This window comes from Manacus candei, unplaced genomic scaffold, assembly GCF_025592945.1.
Source record: "Manacus candei isolate 608988 ecotype Guabito, Panama unplaced genomic scaffold, ASM2559294v1 h1tg000050l, whole genome shotgun sequence".
Classification (NCBI taxonomy): Eukaryota; Metazoa; Chordata; class Aves; order Passeriformes; family Pipridae; genus Manacus; species Manacus candei.
In genome coordinates, this window is record NW_026138098.1 from 28878276 (window position 1) to 28898800 (window position 20525).

The 20525-nt window shown below is 38.5% G+C and overlaps 1 protein-coding gene across 4 annotated transcripts in view; it reads left to right on the forward strand.

Annotated features, from left to right (window-relative positions):
• The window catches only part of GRID1 (glutamate ionotropic receptor delta type subunit 1), a 510592-nt gene that overhangs the window by 192333 nt on the left and 297734 nt on the right, over positions 1–20525 (forward strand). For all 4 annotated transcript variants that reach the window (XM_051799805.1, XM_051799806.1, XM_051799803.1 and 1 more), the window contains exon 3: positions 7707–7991. In XM_051799805.1, coding sequence (XP_051655765.1) covers positions 7707–7991 — 285 coding nt within the window. The remainder of the gene's footprint in view (positions 1–7706; positions 7992–20525) is intronic.

The window sequence follows — 20525 nt, forward strand, 5'->3', positions numbered from 1 at the left end:
AATAATTTTGGTTGGTAGTTATTAGGAGACAAGCTGCAAAAGAACCCTATGGAGGGCTCCCAAAGGCAATTCCACTGCTGGCAAATACTGTGTTTCCTCCACAGTTGCACTAAGAGGAAAAATTCAAGCTTGCCTCAGGACAGCAACGAACTTCTCTAATTTTCGTGGATTTGGTGGTAGTCTGTGCCTTACTGGCAGCATCTCATTCATGCATAGATGTTAATGGTCCTGTTACAGGTTGACTTACACATTTTTTTAGCTTTGGTACTCTAAATCTGTGACTTTTAGGAACTGTGGCCCCAGGTTTTACTGCTGTTGCCTGTCACTTGTTAAGGACCTTACAGCACACATATTTACACAGGGGAAAGTATCTCTTGTTGAGAGATGCCCTGGCAGTGAGGTGTGTGTTGGATTTTGAAGCTCTTCCTGAGCTTGCAAACTGGCAGGAGAAGGTGCTCTCGGCTTCTTGGAACCGGAGAGCGCCCTGCAGTGATTGTTGTGAATTCTTCCCAGTATGGGTTTCACGGCTTCAGAAAAAGGACCTGTAAAGGGAGGGTTCTCTGTGAGACTCATGAAAATGGGGATTTTGAGGAGGTAAACATTAGTCTGCTTTGCCTTTGTGTTGAGCACATGGTTCCTTTTATCGTGTTTCTGTGAAGTCCAGCAAGAATGTTATCTATATGAAAAACTCCAGGCATGCTCTGTCCTCTTTGATACTCAGACTGGCTATCAATTTATTCATTTATCTTTATTGCAAGAGAGTCTGCAGTACTTGTCAGTGGTTGCACTTGTCATTTGAATGCCGGGCTCGTGCCATGCTCTCCAAGGCCCTTTTCACAATGTGTTATTATATGCAGGGAGAGCTTTCATGGTGTGAAATCCACTCCTTGGGTGAAGCCTTGGCATCACATTTGGGCTCTGAATGCAAGGAAGCAGGGCAACACAGTTGCAGTCAGAAACTATGGTGACGCTGTGTCAGACTTTCCTGTGGCTTCCAAAATAATCACATCAAGGACTGCAGGATCTAAGAATGCCTGTATCCTGATTCTGGATGCAGGCAAAGGATTGCTAAAAGGAAAGGGAACAATATTTATTGTTCTCAAGTATTATATCCAAAAAAAGGATACATCTAAGTGGAGGTACTTAGGGGGTTTGGTTGGTTTGATTTCTTTTTTTAAATTTTTTTTTTTATCAAACCACAGAGGACTAATTGCCTAATTGTGAATTTTCTTTCTTGTTTTAAGATGTATTTTGTTCTGATAATGGAGTAATAAATATCCATCTTCACTACACATAAAATGATAAAGCAATGAAAGTGTCACAGAAAAGATTTTGCTATGTTTATTTTTTTTCTCTATATTATAAATTACCATGTGACAAGTAACTATAGCTTTGTGTAGGGTTTTCCTAATAAAAATAATAATTTTTTTGTTATTTGTAGAAAAATAGTGTGAGTACAGAACATAAAGATAAGTAAAAGCACCCAGAAAAGAAAAATATATTATATTAAATATATTATATTAAAATATAATTGCTGAGTATCCAAAGGAAGAATAAATGCACAGCATTAAGTGTAAATGATGCAAATTCATTGTGAAGTGCTTTTCCTAGTTAATGAAAGAAGCTGAAGAGTAAGAAACACCATAAAATGTGAAATAAGGAGTAAAATATTCTTCAGGAAACCCCATTTAGGTTCTGTGAGTGCTTAGAATACTAATTTTGATGTTGTATTTAATACACCAATAATAGGAGTGAATCTTTCTATAGTTCAATATTTTAATAGAAGTATTTTCAGTGATATTAATGAGATTATTCTATATTTTTTTCTGCCTCATCAACTGGTTTTGCACAAAAGCATTTAAGGGCCTTTTGAGGTATAAAGAGGAAAAAATGTAGATAGTTAGTAGTCTTTTCCCATTTTTCTGTGTGACTGAATTAACTGTGGGCTTGTGCCCTGACTCCATGGAAATTTCTCATGTGCTGCAGCAGAAATATTTAGGTTTTGTTTGGATATGTGTGAAAATGCTTAGTTCTCTGGTTTGTGTTATTTTGGCTTAACCTGAAAGAATTGTATCATCATCCTCTTGATTTTTAAATATTCCTTGGTGGCTGCAGTCTTTCTCCTTGTATTGTTTTTCTTTCTATCTCATTTCAGTGCTCCAACAACTTCCCAGAAGGATTTTTTCCATTTAATTTGAGAATACCTCTATGGGTGTGTTTCCCACAGACCTTACATCTTAAGACACAGTTTTATTAGTTTTCTGAACTGATATATTTTTATCTCAGAACTCTTTGCTCTTCTAGTATTTCATCCCAAGTTTTCTGTGTATCTGTTTATATATAATTTTGATAATGAAAAAATGGCTGATTAAATTTTGTACACATGAATAATACAATAGTTTGTGTATCTAACTGGTGGTATTCTGCATGTACTTGCCAGTTCATGTGGTGGATCTGCTAACTATGCACTTTCAGCAGAAGATATTACAGGCCTTGATAGTATTGTGGAATAGTAGGATTTAGGTTCCCAAAAATAGTTAGTTTTGGTTTTTTTTTTTTTCCATAGAATTTGCTATGTTCTCTTTACTTTGATGTTTTAATGATACATTTTTTCCCCTATTGGTTTTCAAAAATAAATAATGTGAAAAATGAGTTTTCTTTCAGAGTGACTGAGGCAGTAGTACTGAGGCAAGCACGAAGTCCCTCATCTCAGCAGGGAGGTGGCTTTCAAACCTAATTACAGATACTTAAGTGCCAACTTTGTTAATCACTTCATTGCAGAGTGTTACAGCAGATCTGAAGTTATCTTTCTTAATTTGAAAATCTTTCCAAGCAAAAAGGCAGAAACCTCTCAATTTTCAGCGACATTTTTTAAAATGCAAGTTACTCGTGGTTAGGATGATTCTCCCTTTGCAGTGCAGTAAAGAGCTCCTAAGTGTTAATCAAAGAGAAAAATAAGGAAAAAAAGTCAACAAAAAAATTTAGAGAGGATTTATCAAGTATCAGGTGGTGTCCAGAGTGGGTAGGGCCAGCTATGGTGATACCCAAAAGTGAGAGACAGAATGACATTGAAGTTTGAAGAGGCAGTGTGAATGCCAGTAGGTGGCTATATTGTTAGATCTGAAATTACACTGGCAGCTGGTCTTTTGATAATGGAGGGAACAAAGGAACAAGTTTCTACTCTTTTCTGAATAATAGGAGACTGCTGAAAGGGAGACCGAGAGATGGTCATGTTGTCACATTGCCAGGAGCAAGATAACAGTTTCTCTTGGAGTATTTTAATTCCCTGTGGTTTGGAGAGAGAGGGATTTAATTATAGAGAGATCTGAGCTAAAGCCCTTAATGCAAATATCCCTATGAAAAGGGTGCCAAATCAGGACTTTGCCATCTGCACCTGTCTTCAGAAATAGGAGGGCAGGACACAAGGCAGTGGTAGAAAAGCAAGACCTCAAGCAGCATGATTGCACCAAAGTAAAATTCTTGCATCATCTCATGTGCCATGAGGAGTCCCACTGATGAAAAGGATCATATGGATAAGGCTCAGTCTTAAATCTAATAGCTGCTCTTCTTCCAGACTTAAGTGTGGCTTAATGGGATGTGATTGGAGTTAGAAATGTGGGTCACAGAATGAGAGAAAAGTTTAGTACATGTTGCTATGATGTAATAGTCAAGTTAGACAAGTGGAAGCTAGAAGATGCCCAAAATATATTAATCTGTGTTACTTCTGCCAACATCATGACAGAGATGACACGGAGAAGCTAAATGGAAAAAACCCAAGGCAATAGATGGAGAAGAAAGCAGACAGTGTCTTGTGAAACACTGTAATGGAAACAACAGCTCAAGAGATAAAATGTCAAGCAGATGTGAAAAGGGGAATTTCTGAAAAGAGACTTGAAGAGAATAGGTTAGGAGAGTTACTTCCCCAAAATGATTAAGAACAGGATTAATCAATAATTTGGAATACTTTAATGAAATCCAAGAATAACCTTGAGAGATGGTTGGTTGATAGAGGCCAACTCTGAATAAGCTGCTTGGCACGATTTAAGTTGCTCGAATGGGCTAATGCAGGTTTATTTTTTAGGTATGATGATGTTTATGTTTTCATCATTAGAATGCACCTCTCTTACTGTATAGTTTTGAGGATGTTGGTGTCTTCTTAAAAGGAATTCAGTACAGCAAACTTATAACTCACTATTTAAATAGAAGTCAAATCCAGAGGCAGGATTGCTAGAATGTTTGTGTCTTTTTATCTATGGAACAGATACCTTAAAAGCATTATCTCTTGAAATCTACCTAAATGAATATATATATGCAAGATAAATATGAAGCATTTCAGTTATAAAAATATTAAATTCTTATAACTATAAATATAGTAATTAAAGATCACTAAAGTTCTCGAGGTGTTTTGGTTCCCCTTTCCATTATAGGCTGACATGAACCAAAAAATTTCAAATCTCTGTATTTCAGCTTTAAGAAAATCAAGATCAGGGTTATGAAATTTGTATGCAAAAATTCAAGGTTCTTTTGAGTGCTTGTGAAGCTGCAGCTGATATACAGAATTAGTGATTTATTCAATCTCATAGTCAGGGATGTTTGATTGTTTCTGCAAATCCATAGCTAGTGTGAAGTAAAACAGAAAATCACATACATTCTCTCATGTTAGTTTTCTGTAAAAGAAAGTGCAGGACTGTGGGAGGAATCCTAAAAAAAAAAAAAGAGAAGTCACCAGGGTTTTCTTCTGAGATTGTATAATCCTTGAATGTTCCCTTGCTAAGGAATTTTGAGGTGTCTAAAGAGTTAATGAGTTTTTTAATGGAGTCTGTTATGTAGTAGTAACCCACTGTGTTACTCATGTAAAAAGAAATACTTTGTGTGCTCAAAGCTAATTCTCACCCTTCAGTGCAATAAGTGTGGAGAGGTTGAACTTCTTGGAATCCATTGTATTTTTATATAATGAAAGTCTTCTATTAGAAATGACACGTTCTGTTTCACATTCTGTGATTTGACTAAAGAAAGCAATTCAGAAAACACGAAACCTTTTTTACTTAGTCATTCCAGTTTTTATTGCCTGCTATCTTGAAACAGAGAGGCAAGAGGAAAAAACACTATGTAGCATATGCTTTCAGGCAGAACATAATCAATTGACAAAATATCAGAATGTGGAAACATATTGACTAATTCTTCATTTTTAACCCATGTACACAAACTAGAAAACATTGGGAAAATGCCTCAACTGAAATGGTCTTTCTTGAGATATTTCAGCTGTGTTTGGTGGGCTGTGCTGGGAGATAAGGGGGCCCATTTGCCATGATCTGTCATCTCTCTGGTCTCGCTGCTAATAAGCAAGCAGCTTTTGATTAGTGTCAACCACTGAATGGACGTTTTTCTTGTTAAACAACTGGTGATCAGCTCTATATTGCACGAATAAGTGACTCTCTGAATGCAGCCTCCCAGCAGAAAGGGCTTTGTTTTTTCTCTCCTTCTGTCTGCTTTGCAAGTAAATTGTTCCTGCTACAAACCCGTGTTGCTTGCTTCTCTCACCCTCGCTGACAGCAAACCTTGCTGGCTGGTGATCTCTGCAGGGGTTTATGGCTCAGCTCTGCTGTTCTCTCCCTCTGTTCCCACTTCGCCGTTCCCTCCCCTACTGTGACTAAATAAATTACCTGTATGACATGTTCAGTTTTCTCTGGCAAGAAGCCTGGGAAATCAAATCTGTTCCCGAACCTGGGTCTCCCATTTGGCAAATATAATGCCTCCCTGCTGTTAAATCAGGTCAGCTCTCAGGAAAAACAAAGAACAATTTCATATAACTATAATCAACACAGAGTAAATTTAGATAATGCTGCTGGCATATGTTTATTGTAAAGACCATCAAGGAAATAATTTTAAAAGCTCTTCATCTTTTTCTGTTGCATCAGGATACATGGTGTACATTCTGTGCAAAGAGAAGATCAAACATTTTCCTTCTGTTATCCCATATCAAAAGGAAATATATCTATTTTCTGCCTGGTCTAAGAAGATATTTGGTGAAGTGGTTCATTGGTTGTGTTAGAAACAATTTTATGCATTCAATTACTGAGCTGTTACATAATTAATATTAATTGATACTTAACTGTTAATTACTATTAATTATTCATAACCTGTCCAGTTCCTTTGACTTTCTGGCCTCCAAAAGTGGAGACGTACTTAAAAGTGTTTAGAGGAGGAAAAATAAATCCTTTTAATAGATTGTGTTCTCTTTTCTACCTTTGCACTCAGCCCATTTCCACTGGAGATCAGAGGCAGTGGGTCAGCAGCAGTGACACAGGCACTGGCAGTCCTGCAGCACGTGGCATACGTGGGCAGCCCGCTGGCTCGTGTGCCAGGGCTGTCACCCTGGAGCGAGACAGCACCGGTGTGGGCAGCCTCCCCCTCCCAGATGAAAACTGAATGTCCTGCTCAGCTCTCTGTGTGTCCTGGAGGGGCTCTGAATTACACCCCAGAGGCTGTTTCGTTTATCCACTGTTAGCAAGCTTGTGCAGACTGCAGTGGAACATTTCCAGTCACCTCCGGTCTGGCTTTATTACAGCAGGACTCTGTGGCGGAGGAGCAGAGCAGAAGTTTCCTTTGGGCAGGTGGTTGCTGGGGACTGAAACAGCTACTGGAACCCTGAGCTTGCCTCCAGCCCTCTTCAAAGGCAGAGAGGAGTAGGCAGTTCCAAGTGCCCCTGGGGGATGCTCAGGGCTGGTGCCATGCTACCCCATGATGTTTGCTGTGCTCAGCTCCCAGGGCCAACTTTGCTGCCACTTACTCAAGAGAGTTAGTAAAAACTGGCATTGCTGACTGCTTTGCAGTTCTTACACAGTCTTAGCACCACCACTGACTAAATAGCTGCTGAGTTATACCCGGGGGCCTTGGCTGGAAACACTTTCCAACTACAGCTTAATATCAGGGTGTCTTACCTGGTGGAGTCCTGGGAAGAACAAGCCACGTGGGATGTCCTGAGCAGCAGAACCAGCTTCCCAGGGCTCTGCCCAGCCTGCATGGCCTGTGCTTCAAACTCACCTAATACTTCATTCTCAAAAGCAGATGGGGTCAAATTGTATGTTCTGTTTTTAAATGGTATATGCTTTTCCAGATCTTTTTAAGGACAGCTACAGTGTTGTTAATAATTATTTAATCATTCATAAGTTGTCTTTGTTCTAATGAGTGCCTCTGTTGTTTCTTCGTTGCTCTGAGACTTACAGTGAATGTCTTTTTCATCAATTTAAAAAATTATTCACAACCCTGCTGTGTAACACAAATCCTTGAAATGGAAATTGCTCTTTATTGTCCAAAATCTTCATCCAATGTGCCTAATGAAGATGAAGGGGTTAAAGCAGTGAAATGAGTTTTAAAAGATGGGAGTTCAGTTCCTGCTTCCACCAGGAATGACCTGAAGCAAGGACCATAATCTCCATCCATATCTGCTGCTGTCTCAAGAACTGACAGTAGCTACATTATCTGTCCTCCATTTTGACATATCAGTACAGATTGCAGATACTGTCTCCTACTGTAAAGGTGCAGAACCTAACTCTGAAAGGCTTCAGCTGATACTGTAATATAAATAATTTCAACTCTGTGTTGATGGCAAGGGCAAAGCTCGTCTTGTTCCCTTCCTAGTGTCTAGGTTGTCAGAGGCATTGCTGAGCTTACTCAAACCCTGCTTTATTTCTTGTCTTCTCCAGCCTGTGACCTGATGACCCTGGGGATCTTGGCCTTGGTGACGTCCACAGGCTGTGCCTCAGCCAACGCCCTGCAGTCCCTGACGGATGCCATGCACATCCCACACCTCTTTGTGCAGCGGAACACGGGGGGCTCCCCCCGCACCGCCTGCCAGCTGAACCCCAGCCTGGAGGAGGAGGAGTACACGCTGGCCGCCCGCCCGCCCGTCCGCCTCAACGACGTCATGCTCAGACTGGTCACTGAGCTGCGGTGGCAGAAATTCATAGTGTTCTATGACAGTGACTATGGTGAGTAGAGGACTTCAGGCATGTTAAATCCCTTTCTTTTCAGCTGGGAGGTAGAGAGGAAAGGATAAAGGGAAGGGTGGAATATAACTTGCCGGGGTTTTCATTGACAGAGGAGACAGTGTTTCAAGTGGACACAGATCTTTGGCTTGAAGGAAAGGTTGCTGTGAAAACTAGTTCTCAGACAAGGAGCAAAGTTGCTTAGCAACACCTACCAAGACAGACAAAGTTTGAATCCTCTCGCACTTTTTCAGTAAAATATTAATAAAGTGTTGACATTGATAGGCAGGGGTCGCGCAGGCGAGCAAGGAAGTTCAACATGGCCTCTACCCACTCCAGAAAACACTTTCTGTCAAAGCTGAGAACTGTTCTCTTTAAAAATTAATTTTCACAATAACTATTACCGTTTCTTTTTTCACACGCTTCCTCATACTGTTCTGTGTTAGGACCAAATTTCACAGGGATATACTTCCTGGCATTAAACCAACGGGTAGAGTTAGTATTTTCACTGTACCTGAAGCATTTCCTTCAGCAAAATTTTTGCTTGGGCTGAAACTTGAGGAAAAGTAATCTCTGCCCAAGCATGTTTTGTGCATTATGATGGGTGTAAAGAACAATGGAAAACCAAATCTCTCATTGTGCCAGGCTCTCGGAGTGAAAGGCAACTGTGTGCATACTTTTTTTTTTATATTCTCTCTGACTCCCACTCAACTGATACAAACACTGTTCTATATGTTTAATTTGTGGTATTTTCAGCTCTGTGGTCTTAGGATATTGGATCTGTAATGGGGAAAATAAATGGGGAGTGGGAACTATAAATTCTCTGTGGTATATTTTAAAACCCTGCAAATACTTTTACCTTAAAATGTGATGGATAATCTTTTGATGTGGTGACTTACCATGAACAGAATAAAAAGAAAGGCAACTTAAGGTTAAATCACAGTAGGAAAAATAATCTTATGTGTGTCTGTGCATATAGTTTAGATTTTATACATAGTCTTCCACAACTGCACAATAAATCTTTATTTGCATTCTCTATATACTATCAGATTTCTGGTGGTGAATCAGAGAGAAATAAAACATCTTTTGTTTTGAAATTGGGCTAGTCCTGCTTTAAAAAAAATCCAAGAAACAACAAACAAAAATGAGAACAGTTTTAAGTGAGAGATCAAATGAGGTTGTAACATCTTTCTAATGATACAGATTATTTTAAGCATGAGAAGACTGCCATGGTGCTTGTAGACTTACTTAATCTGCAGACTCAAAAATCTAGCAACCCAGTAAGTAATTACTATCGTATGTAATGCTTTAACAGTGAATGCTTTGAAAGGCAAAGCTACAAGGTATGTGCTAAGTGTACAAGGTGGACTTCTGGTAGTGATGAGAAAGTTGCTCTTTAGAGGAAATTGGGTTTAAAGACTCAAAATTCTTCTAACAGTTATTTCAAGAATGAAGGGGAAAAAAAAGAAATCTTAAAAGGATGTCTTACAAACACCCCAGATGCTCTGTGTGCAAACTGCCGTTGCCAGTTTTGTTACTGAACTGTGGTATCACTTATTCATGTAATACATCTATGTTTCTTGGCCTTTTTTCTTTTTTTTTTTTTTTTTTTTTTTTTTTTGTATTTTTTTCTTTTTTTTTTTTTGTTTTGTTTTGTTTTGCACAGGCTTATCATCTCAGTACAAAATCCTGAAACCCTTAATTCACATACTGTGTAAATTCAATTATGATCGAATTTATCTTTTCTGTTTCCCACAAACTGTATTAGTAAGACGTCAACGTTATGGAAAATTGCCACAGGCATTCTGCTCCTTCCAGTGGAGAGTGTGGTGTGCATTTGCAGCTGCCCATGTGCTGCTTCTTCTCCTTTTCCTCATGGATGTGACATCCTTCTTATACTAACTCCACTAGAATAATTTTTTTCGTAAGAATTTGGTGGGAGGGGTTTCCCTAACGAAGCCAGCTGAACCTTGCCAGCTCTGGGCAGGCATCAGGGAATGGAGGATAAATAACCCAGTTCCCAGGCTAGGGCATGCTGAGCTCAGGAGCAGATGCCTGGCTCCCAGGGCATGCCCCTTGCCCTCAGCAGTGAGCTCCCACCCAGCCCTGCTCCTGCAGCTCCAGCAGCACTTCCCTGCTCAACAGGCAGGAGCTGACTGCTGGCTGTGAGGAGGGAGGTCACATGTGTGGATTACAGAGCATTTCCAGCACTGGGCTTTTGTGGTTTTCTATAATAAATGGTCCTTCTCTACCTGATCTCTGAAAGTTATACTGTTCCTTGGAGTAGTGTTTTAATTTGTCCTTTTGCTGATCCCTAAAAGCCATCCAATCCCTTGGTGTCTTCCTTGTGGAAATGGTCAGATTTTCTGAAGCTAAAGCAGCATTACACAATTTAAAGAAGTCCCGTGTTTATATATACAGTAGTGCTGTGTTATGTTGATGCTGAAAATTATTTACTTAGTTAATTACTTGTCCCTTATCAGAAATACGTTTTGGATTATAATTTCTGCATTGGCTAAATTAAGGAAAAGTTAGTAATGAACTTGATGATTAGAAATATAGAGTAGTCACTGAACAGCCTAATGAGCCCTTAATATTGTTGTGCTTACTATAAATATGCCTTGTTTTACGCTGAAGTGACAGATAAAAATCTGGATGCACAACTTCAGTGAAAGAATATGGCCCTTTCCAGTAAAATGCCTTTAAGTCTGCAACAAGAAATGGAGAGGTTTTACAGAAAAAATGTGGAAGTTTCAGTGAAAAGTTTTCTAAATGAAGTGGAAGAAACAAGGTTCAAACTGTGGCATTTATCCTATTGTGAAACCAGCTTTTAGATTTTGTCACTTGTGGTGAAGGAACAGGTAACAGCAAGCAAAGGTAATGGCTTGGTTCTGGACAAGTGACCTTTTAAAGACCCTGAGGTTGATGGTTGCAGCACTCAAATTCTCCTGGATGATACACTGTTCTCCTGCCGAGCAGCGCCAACAGGGGAAAGGCTGGTTGATATTTCATCCATATGGTTCTCCTGTACTCATAGAAGAAACGATAAGAGTTCATATAGATAAGCATCTTCATGACTTAGACCTTGTTTTTCCACTTCTCTCATTTATGGTTTCTGAGCAATTTTAAAAGATGCACAGAAATCTACTCCCCATTGATCACAACAGAACTTTTCTCTTGCTGAGACCACTGCCTGATAAGAAAATGATGGGTAGGCACTGTAGTCTTTGCCATGTTGTCTTGAGAAGGCTTTCTACCCCCTGTGTTCTTCCCTTTCCCATCTGTGAAAGAAAAGCCTTCCTCCCTGTGTGACTGAACTAGTGTTTGAAATTTCTTTAAAATTCTTTAGGAAACAGAATTAAGTGGCACAGCCAAGAATAAGGCAATTCCAGCAAGATCTCAAGGGACCAGAGTCATGTTAAATGCATAACTTTACTTTAAACACTTTTACGAAGATCCCATGCTAAATCATGGTATTTGACATTCATTTTCTGCAGGAAAAAATGAGTTTGTCAATGGCTGTCAGGTGGAGCTCTGTGGAAATGGGTCTACCCACCTGTTACAGAACCTGCAACAGAATTCAGATCAGGTCTATCATCCTAGAAAGCTTCAACTGTGCTGATGTGTTTTGAATTGCTTTTTGCTCTACAGGAGCGTCTTTTGTGCCTCTACATATATTGTAACAGTGTGTAAAGGCCTTCTGGGAAGTTTAATGTTTTATTTTGCTGACCTTCTGGATGTAGAAGCATCAGTAATCAAATTTTCTGACAGAAAAATTGGTAGCATGGCAAGTTTCATAAAGAATCTTACCAAGCTGTAAAATGACTATAAGTTAAAAGTAGTATGTGCTGCCCGCAGTAAGATGAGGTTGAATAATAAACAGTTGAAACTGTGCTCCTAGGGTGAGCAAATAAAGAGATGTATGGTTAGAGCATGGATTTGAGAAGAGTTTTGGAAGCTGAATGCAAAAATGAAAACAATGAGGAATATTAAGTCATATTTCTGAAGAGAAATGTGAGTTTATAGCTATGTTTTCACCACCTTAATCTTACTGTCTAAAACACTTTGTAGTTATATTGTTGCTCTGCTTTCCTACCTACATGTCTGCATATCCATATTACAAAATGTAAGACAAAAAAGGTGTTTTTATGAATCCATTTTGGTCAATGACAATGGTATTAGACCTGTGAAAAGTAGCTGTAATATTTTATTCTTAATTTTTGGTGTCATTGAGTGTCATCTGCTGAAGAAAAATGTTGTATGAAAGTTCTACAGAAGAAACCACTGAAGAATTTTTGACCTTCCAAGTCTATGGAGCTTGGTTCCTACTGGGGGGAAAAAAACCCCAAACCCACAATTTATTGATTTTTAAATTATTTTCTTTTTTTTTTTTTTTAGGATTAGAGATAATGCAGCATCAATAAAAAGAATTAACTTGGAACACTTCTTGATCATTCTTGCAGTGTAGGAAGAACTTAGTTTTCAATATGACTAGTTTTGTGGGAAGTCGTGTTTCCCACAGCAATTATGTGGTAGTTTTATTTCTGAGTCCTGCTTTTCAAGGGCCTCACCCTTGATTATAAGTTACAGGAATTATGCTATTAATAACTTTACAACTTGCTATTGATCCTGGAATGGTCTCCTTTGTCAAGGTCCCTTTGTGCAGGCCACTACTCTTGCCATTATTTAATTTGCAAAGGAGTATTGTAATGAAAATTGAGAAGTGCATGCATTTACACAGTCCACATGTAGCACTGGAAATCACTTGTGATGTGAAGCATTGGCTGTCACAAAAAAAAGCAATGTAGAGCATTTGTACACAAGCTGCTTTCACCTTACCTGCTTTACTTAATTTTCCTGTTATCCTTGATGTATGATGTAAGTTATCTCATGTTTTCTGTGTCATGATTTCAGCTGTCAGACAACCACTTCTGCATCACTAGGGCTGCCATATTTCTCAACAGGCTTTTCCAGAGCATGCCTTGTTTAATGTAAATACAGGGAATCTGGCATTTGAAGTGTTGAACCAATAGCACGTGTACTGGTAGGTGCCTGTTTAGCAAATCTTACACTACCAGGAAGTGCATGTGCTGTGTGGTTGAGTTTGCATGTGTCATTAAAATACCTGTGTTTTTCAGTTGGTTGATGCATCCCAGCTGGAACTGCTACAGAGAAGCTTCAATTGATATTGATGCTTTTTAACAGTAGAATGTATAGAATTTAAGGAGTCAGCTACAGAGAAATATATACCATATTATGGTCATCTATCTGCAAGTCAGCACTCACTTAGGGAGGGAATCCTTGCACATCTCTGTTGTTGGTGCTGCTGTATAAGACGATGAAAGGAAGGAATAGACTGGGGCTAAGAACCTTTTCACCCAACAAGGAACAGAATCCTCTCAGTATTTATTCCATGCCAATTGTGCATTACCTAGTTAATAATGCATAATGGGATACTGGATGTCTAGTCTCCAGACTTACATAAAATCTACCTGGAAAAAATTAAGACTTTCCTGTAAAAAGTTTGTGTCTCATAACTTAATGTATGATCATCATTGGAGCTGCAGAGAATGCCAAGAAAGAAAGAATTCAGCCAAGTTCTTCAAGTCCAACAGGGAGTTTGTGATGCCATGGGGTAGTGAAAAAAAAATTGACCTTTCGACTTTTACATTGAATTTGATCTGGAAGCTATTGAAGAAATAGCATTGTGTGTTCCCATACTTATCCTTGAATCACTTTTCTGACTGTAGCAGCACTTAAAGTAATTGGTCTGCTTGAATTAAGCACAGATTTTTGTCATTTCTGATAGTATTTTCTTTATTTAGTAATGCATCACAGTATATAACACCAAATGTAATTAAAGAAAGTCAATTTCACTTCAAATTATTACATATACGTTACTTTTAGTACTTTGTTTTGTAAGGTATATGAGTATGTGTGCTAAAAGCAGCAGTAAGATTCCCCCCTCTCCAGCCTCTCCAGAATTCCTAGCAAGGCATGGGAGCAGTGGGCAGAGGTTGTTTCCCGTAAAAGCTATTAAATTCCTTCAGGACACTGCCTGAAGGGACATAAAAATGATCTTCCAGTTCTGGTAAAACCTATATTTTAAATGTGTACTGTCATAGCTGACCTGGAAGTTCAGTGGTGGCAAAAGCCAGTCAGAGATCTCTGGACAAAGAGTTTGGGCAGTTTCAGTCATCTTATCTCACTCATAAATTCAAGGCAAATAAATATTAAGGAAATAATTTTGACCTTTCAAATAGCTTGAAAAACGTGTTGCAAAGAGAAGATCCAAGTTCTTTTGAAAAAGAAAAAAAAGAAAAGTTTACCATGGACTGACACTTTTAAAACAGAAGGCTTGCACTCTGTATTCAAATTAGTTATTTTTAAAATCAGTTTGTATTTTAAAAAATTTTAGAAATATGTATCTGAGGGGATGATAATGAAAAAATTAAATTAAAGGCTTTATTAAAAGCAGTTTTCCAGCACTTTTTCGGCTCAGTCGTCTGGTCAAAAGTGAGTATTAATCTAGTCCTGAAAGCCCTCATTGTGTATTCTTTACTGTCTCTTTTTCGACTCAATGTATCACTTTAGCAAACAGTCTCCAGGCACAACTTTGTAGAAACTAGTGGTGATTCTGTTTTTTCCCCCCTTCATAGCCTGAAACAGAGAAATGTTTCATAATACAACACCCACTGTCCAAAGAAAGTGCAGAGTTCAGCAGCCTGGAACCAGAGGGCACAAATTAATTAATTTTGAACAGAGAGGTCTTTGAAAATTGTAGAAGTCATTTGAAAAAGGTCCTAAGCTCTTGACTCTCTTTTCTTGACTGATGGTAGTTTGAATCTCTTAACTTTTTGAGCCATGGCATAAAACTGAACTGTTTGTTCAGGCATGTGAAAAAAAACAAGGAGAAAAGTAAGGATGATCTGGAGTACTTGAGCAGGTAACCTGAGGACCTAATTCCAGAAGGGAGTCTCTTTAGTCCACATTTATTAGAGACTGAATGTTTATACATCCATTTAGACCTTGTTCAATAAATGTGTAGCTGGAAAACAAACAGAAGGATAGAAATTTGTCCTGGAGGGCTTCAGAGAGTGACATCATTCTGACGAAATATATTCACATATCTCAATTTGCAATGAGCCTTGAATAAGTTCCCAGTCTCTATTGCCTTTCACAAAAGCAGGGGGGGAGAGAGCTCATCTATGTATACACATGTATAAGTACACACACACATATATATATTTATGCATGAATTTCAGGGAAAGCAATAAAGCAGTGTGTATATTTGGGTACATGTATATGTATTTACTTGTGTGTAAATGTATACCTGAGTTCATATATAGGATCTAGAAAACATATTTCCTCTGCTTCTTTGCTGTCTTTACCCAGTCTCCCCCAGTAATCTTTCTGATGCCACTATGGGCAGGACTTCTTTGGCTTTCTTCCTGGTTGGAGATAGTTTCTTGTTTGTTATTCATTTAAGAGTTGACGTGGCTTCCCATCACTTCCTTGTGTTTTCCTTATTGAGACAGAAATCCCACTCCTTCTCCTTCTTGCATTTCTTGTATTTACATATTTCCCCTTATTTATTTCCTTTTCTTACAGTTAAACTTTTTTGTGAGTTTGCTGGCTTTCTTTCCAAATTATTTTTAATATCTAACCAGCTGTCCACAGCTGCATAGGTTTCCCCTCCCAGTCAGAGATGGAAAACGTGGTACTTTTGCTCTTAATTGAGTTGTGCTGTGCAGGCCTTTTGTGCTTTCTGCATTTACCTTCTGATTTTAGCTTCTGATTTACTTCTGTATTTAATGTTTAGATCTGTTGCTTTGGGAGTTATTTTAAGACTTATTTCAATCATTTTAGGAGAAAATGCATCGTTAGACTGTAAAAATTAAATAAAAGGCAGACAAAAAAAGGCTTCAAAGTTTGGATTATCGTGAGTCAGAGCCCATTAGCAATGTAATCTAGATGTCTGAGTTCTATTGGAGAGCATTTTAATATCCATCATGTTATTATAGCATTTATTTAAATGGAAATACAGTATTATTTTTTGTGTACAAATTGAGTAAACAGGATTAGTCTCACTACTGGGGAACACTGAGTCCTACAGAGATCCTTTTTAATCCTGGATATTTTTTTTCATGTCTCTTGCTTTAGTTATCAAGATTCAAGTAGACTGTTTCTAACAAAACCTCAAAAAGGCAAAAATAGGGTGGGGACATCCCTCTCAATAATTTCATTGGTTGTTCCCTGTGACAAGAGAGCACTAAATGCAAACATAGCTAGTGTAACACTGTTTGGAGACAGTAGTTGAGTTCATCAATTTGGAAGATCTTATGAAGTCAGGAGCTATTGATGGTCCCCACTCCCATGAATCATCTAGGTTGGAAAAGACCTTTGAGATCATAAAGTCCAAACATTATGTCCAATGCCAAGTCCACCACTAAACCACGTCTCTAAGTACCACATCTACAGGTTTTTTAAATACCTCCAGGGATGGTGACTCCACCAACTCCATCGCTTCCCTGGGCAGCCTGTTCCAGGGGTTGATAACCCTTTCGGTGAAGAGGTTTTTCCTAATATCCAATTTAAACCTGGTGAAACTTGAGGCCATTTCCCCTTGTCCTACCGCTTGTTACCTGGCAGAAGATACAGATCCCTACCTTGCTACAATCTCCTTTAAGGTATTTGTAGAGAGAGAGGAGATCTCCCCTGAACCTCCTTTTCTCCAGGCTAAATACCTGCAGGTCCCTCAGACACTTGTAAGACTTGTGCTCCAGACCCTTCCCCAGCTTCATTGTCCTGCATGCACCGTGTGATGGGACTCAATCTGCCTTAGCCCTTCCCAGACCCTTCCCAGCACCCTATCTCATCTATCAATAAGAATTGAACCTTTGGGTGGATAAATCCCCAGCTGTCACAGAGCAGAGGAGGAAGGGAATTCAGGATAGTAATTAGTGCTGGTGTGTATTGTGGTTGGCTTGAATTTCATTTCCAATGTGACTGATTTTCTGTGGTTTGCCTCTGGCCACCATTAGCTTATTTCAGCAGCAAAGTGTCTTCCTCACAAAGCACCCATGCAGAGTCAGGAAAATAGAAAAACTGTGCTATGGAAGAACAGTTGTTATGTTTATATCTAAAGACCAAGAAATATCCAGCCTCTGAATTACAAAATGCTTTCCTTGCATAACAGACCATAACCCAGAGATCTCATTTGTCCTAATGCAACTCCTCAGTGATTTTGAAAGTCATTTTGCTTTGGCCCACTGGTATTAATATTTGACATTGCCATTAAAAGGAATTAAGACATATCTTGTCTTCCAAAAGCCATATAATAACATCAAGGGAACTTTTGTTGAGAAAGGAATAATCCATTAACTAGAACCAACATTTCTCTGCAATCACCTTTATCCTTCAAATGACAGAATCTTTACAGGAAGGAACTGTCTTTCATTTATTTTTGTCATAGGCATATTAATCCCTCCTGCAGTGGTAGAATAATTAAAGGTCAAATTCTGGCATTGTATTCATGAGTCAGTGCAGCCTGAGCACCAACACCTAACTGGATACCCCACCAGGCACTTGTGGTGTAATAGAAATCTTGTTGGCTGAAGGAAAAGAAATGTGCTTTAATTTTTAGTGAAGATCTTCCCTGTTGCTCTGCATTAAGGATGCTTTGTTATGATTACCTTGTATGGAAGCATATATAAGTGCATCAAATTATTAAAAAAAATAAAATAGTTTGGACTGCCTGAAGTGCACTCTATTTAGCAAGGAGTATTTGGTGGCATAGTCTGTCTCTGCTGTATAAGGCAGTATCTGTGGGAGTCTTTGTGGTGCAAGCTTCTTTTTCTCTAATTTTACAACACTGATGTACCACTCTAACTAGCAATGAGTGAATAGTCTCCTTGAAATCCAGATATAAATGAATAATCGCAGGAAGGGAATTAAGGAATTTATAACTTGTCTAGAACTCTCAGAATGACTCCTGAGTTTCAGTCCTGCTGCAGAAATGTCTGTCTGATTTGAGGAAGCACATACATGAGGCACTTTTAGGCAACAGAGCCTGCTACCTTCCATGCCAGGAGGCCCACGAGACAGTATCTGCTCCTGTCCTGCAAAACACATGTACTAAGTGCTCCATCTCCAGACAGAATAGAAGGACTGTAAAGGCTATAACCTCAAACTGAAATTGTTTGCACAATGACCTGTCTACATGTATGCAAGGACTGAATTGTTCAGTTTGTGTTGAGTTTTACTTGGCTGAAAAAATACAGCATCTGTGATTACACTCTGTGTGAGATCATGTGTCAGTCTGAATTGTGTTCTGAATAATGCTGACCTTGTTGACTATCTTCAGATCAATCTCCTATGGCAGAGGCCTCAAGCCTTTACTATACACGTAGAAAATATAAGTGAGCAATGCAAGAGCTCCAGATTCTTGCTGAGCAAAAGGTTGCACTGTGAACCTGATTGCAAACTATGAGACAGCAAAGAATCAACCCAGCAGCAGCAGGTGCTCACTTAGATTTGACATCAGGGAGTTCCAAAAGAAAAGGTCTTGTAGAATATCCCAGAGTACTAAAAGCTTTAATCAGACATTGTTAAACATGAGGTAATCCAAACATCCAGCACAAAGTCACAGGACTAGTGACTGCTATTGCTCAAGAAAGGGTTTTTTCCTAATGTTCCAGTGCTTAATGCTTTTTATGTGCTAATTAACCTTCTGTGTTTCATCTTTCTCAGTCAGAAAAAGTCATTGTTATTCTTATATTGTATAATGGATTAGAATGGAGTAAACCATCTCTAAAAGAGTTCTAACAACCTGGCTCTACAGTAGTTATTGTGCTGTCTTAGGGTCTGCCAAAAATATTTGAATTTAATCATGGCTGTTGCAAGATCTACTTTTCTCTTGTTCACATTTTTAAATTCCTCTGAAGGTGGACTTTTCCTTTGCTTAGGACTGCATGCAATTTATTCTGCTGTGCACTGTGGCCATTAATCACTTTATAGTAAAACCAGACAAATTTGAGACCCTTCTGCTGCAGAGTGGCTGGCAGTGCCACCTGAGGGAAAGGAAAATCCTTAAAAAACTAATAATCACCTTGGGCAGGGGGAGCATTTGAGGAGCTACGACCCTTTGCAGGAGAGAAATGCATTTTCATAGCAGGTTTTTAATATTAGTGTATGAAGAAAGATTACCCTTGCTATCTAGAAAAACAATAGCTAATTAGATATTTATTTCTGAATAATGATGAAAGTTAAAGTGTTAGAACATCAAGACAACTATCTGGGCATTCTGAATGATCGCTTAGAAAACAAAAAGCCCAGTTTGAATTTCCTCTTATTTGTGGTCACTGCTGGTTTTCAAGTATTGCTTCAGCAGGATCTATAGAGACACGTTTTTTGTCATACATTTATTAGAAAACGAGGTAAGAATACCTAAGGGTTTTACATGTAAGTGTGAGTGATTTTGGAGCTGTTTAGATCGACGTGTTCCTGCGTGTTCTTATATATGTTACCCATCTAAGTGAAAAATGGTTGGAATGCTGCTATGAGGAATTGATATTGATTTGAGTATTCTCTTTAGCAGAACACGCTACCAAAAATAAGCAGCTTAATGTGTTTTTCCTTAATAATGGTTTAAAGACTGGAAATTGGCAAGCGAAAGGAGAACCGGTGGGGATATATGCAAATAGCTTTGTTTTCCCATATGTCTTGGGTGGGAGGATGGCTGCTTTCTATTTAGCTAATTCTTTATGTGTTAAAGAGATGTTGTGTTAGGGGAAAATATCTTTACTTATTTATTTATTTTAAGGAAAAAGGAGAAACTCTGGTGATAATGATCTGAAAGAAGTATTCTAAACAGCTAATGTTTATTGCTGTTAATTACTGTGGTAATTGTATAGAAGTGGTAATGTGTGATGTTAATTCCTAGTTTATTTATTTGAGACATGTAAATGCATCTACAAGTGAGTTTTTCATTAGAAAATCTTGTGTAGGATGTAGCTGTGTTGTCAGACACCAGATTCTGCCTACAGCCTGTCTCATGGTGGGGTGTCTCTTGCAGAACTTGACCTATTCTATGGAATATCATATGTTTAAAATAAAATGAAGCCAAAACAGTCCTTAAACTTAAAGACCACAGAAGCTGGCAAGATACTTTGTCCCTATCTTTGAACTTCAATTCCCAAGGAGAAGGATTTTGAATTTCAATGTCAGGGAGATGACTAAGTTTCATTGGCTTTTAATGTCATCTCAGTGTTTGGTCCACTAATTATTTTGCCTTTTGGATATGTTTTTAGTAAGACCTTTTAGAAAAATGTGACAAAACTTGATTTTACTGAAATTGAAGGGAATCTTCCATATATCATTCAAATGTCTCAGGAGAGGCAGGCCCTCACAGAGAGGGATTTATAAATACCGCTACCAACTGCAATTGCATGTACGTATTCTCATCAGTCATAATAAACCTGATCCCATGAGTCAATCAGACTTTAATGCACCTTGTTCTTATTAATTGGAGTATTT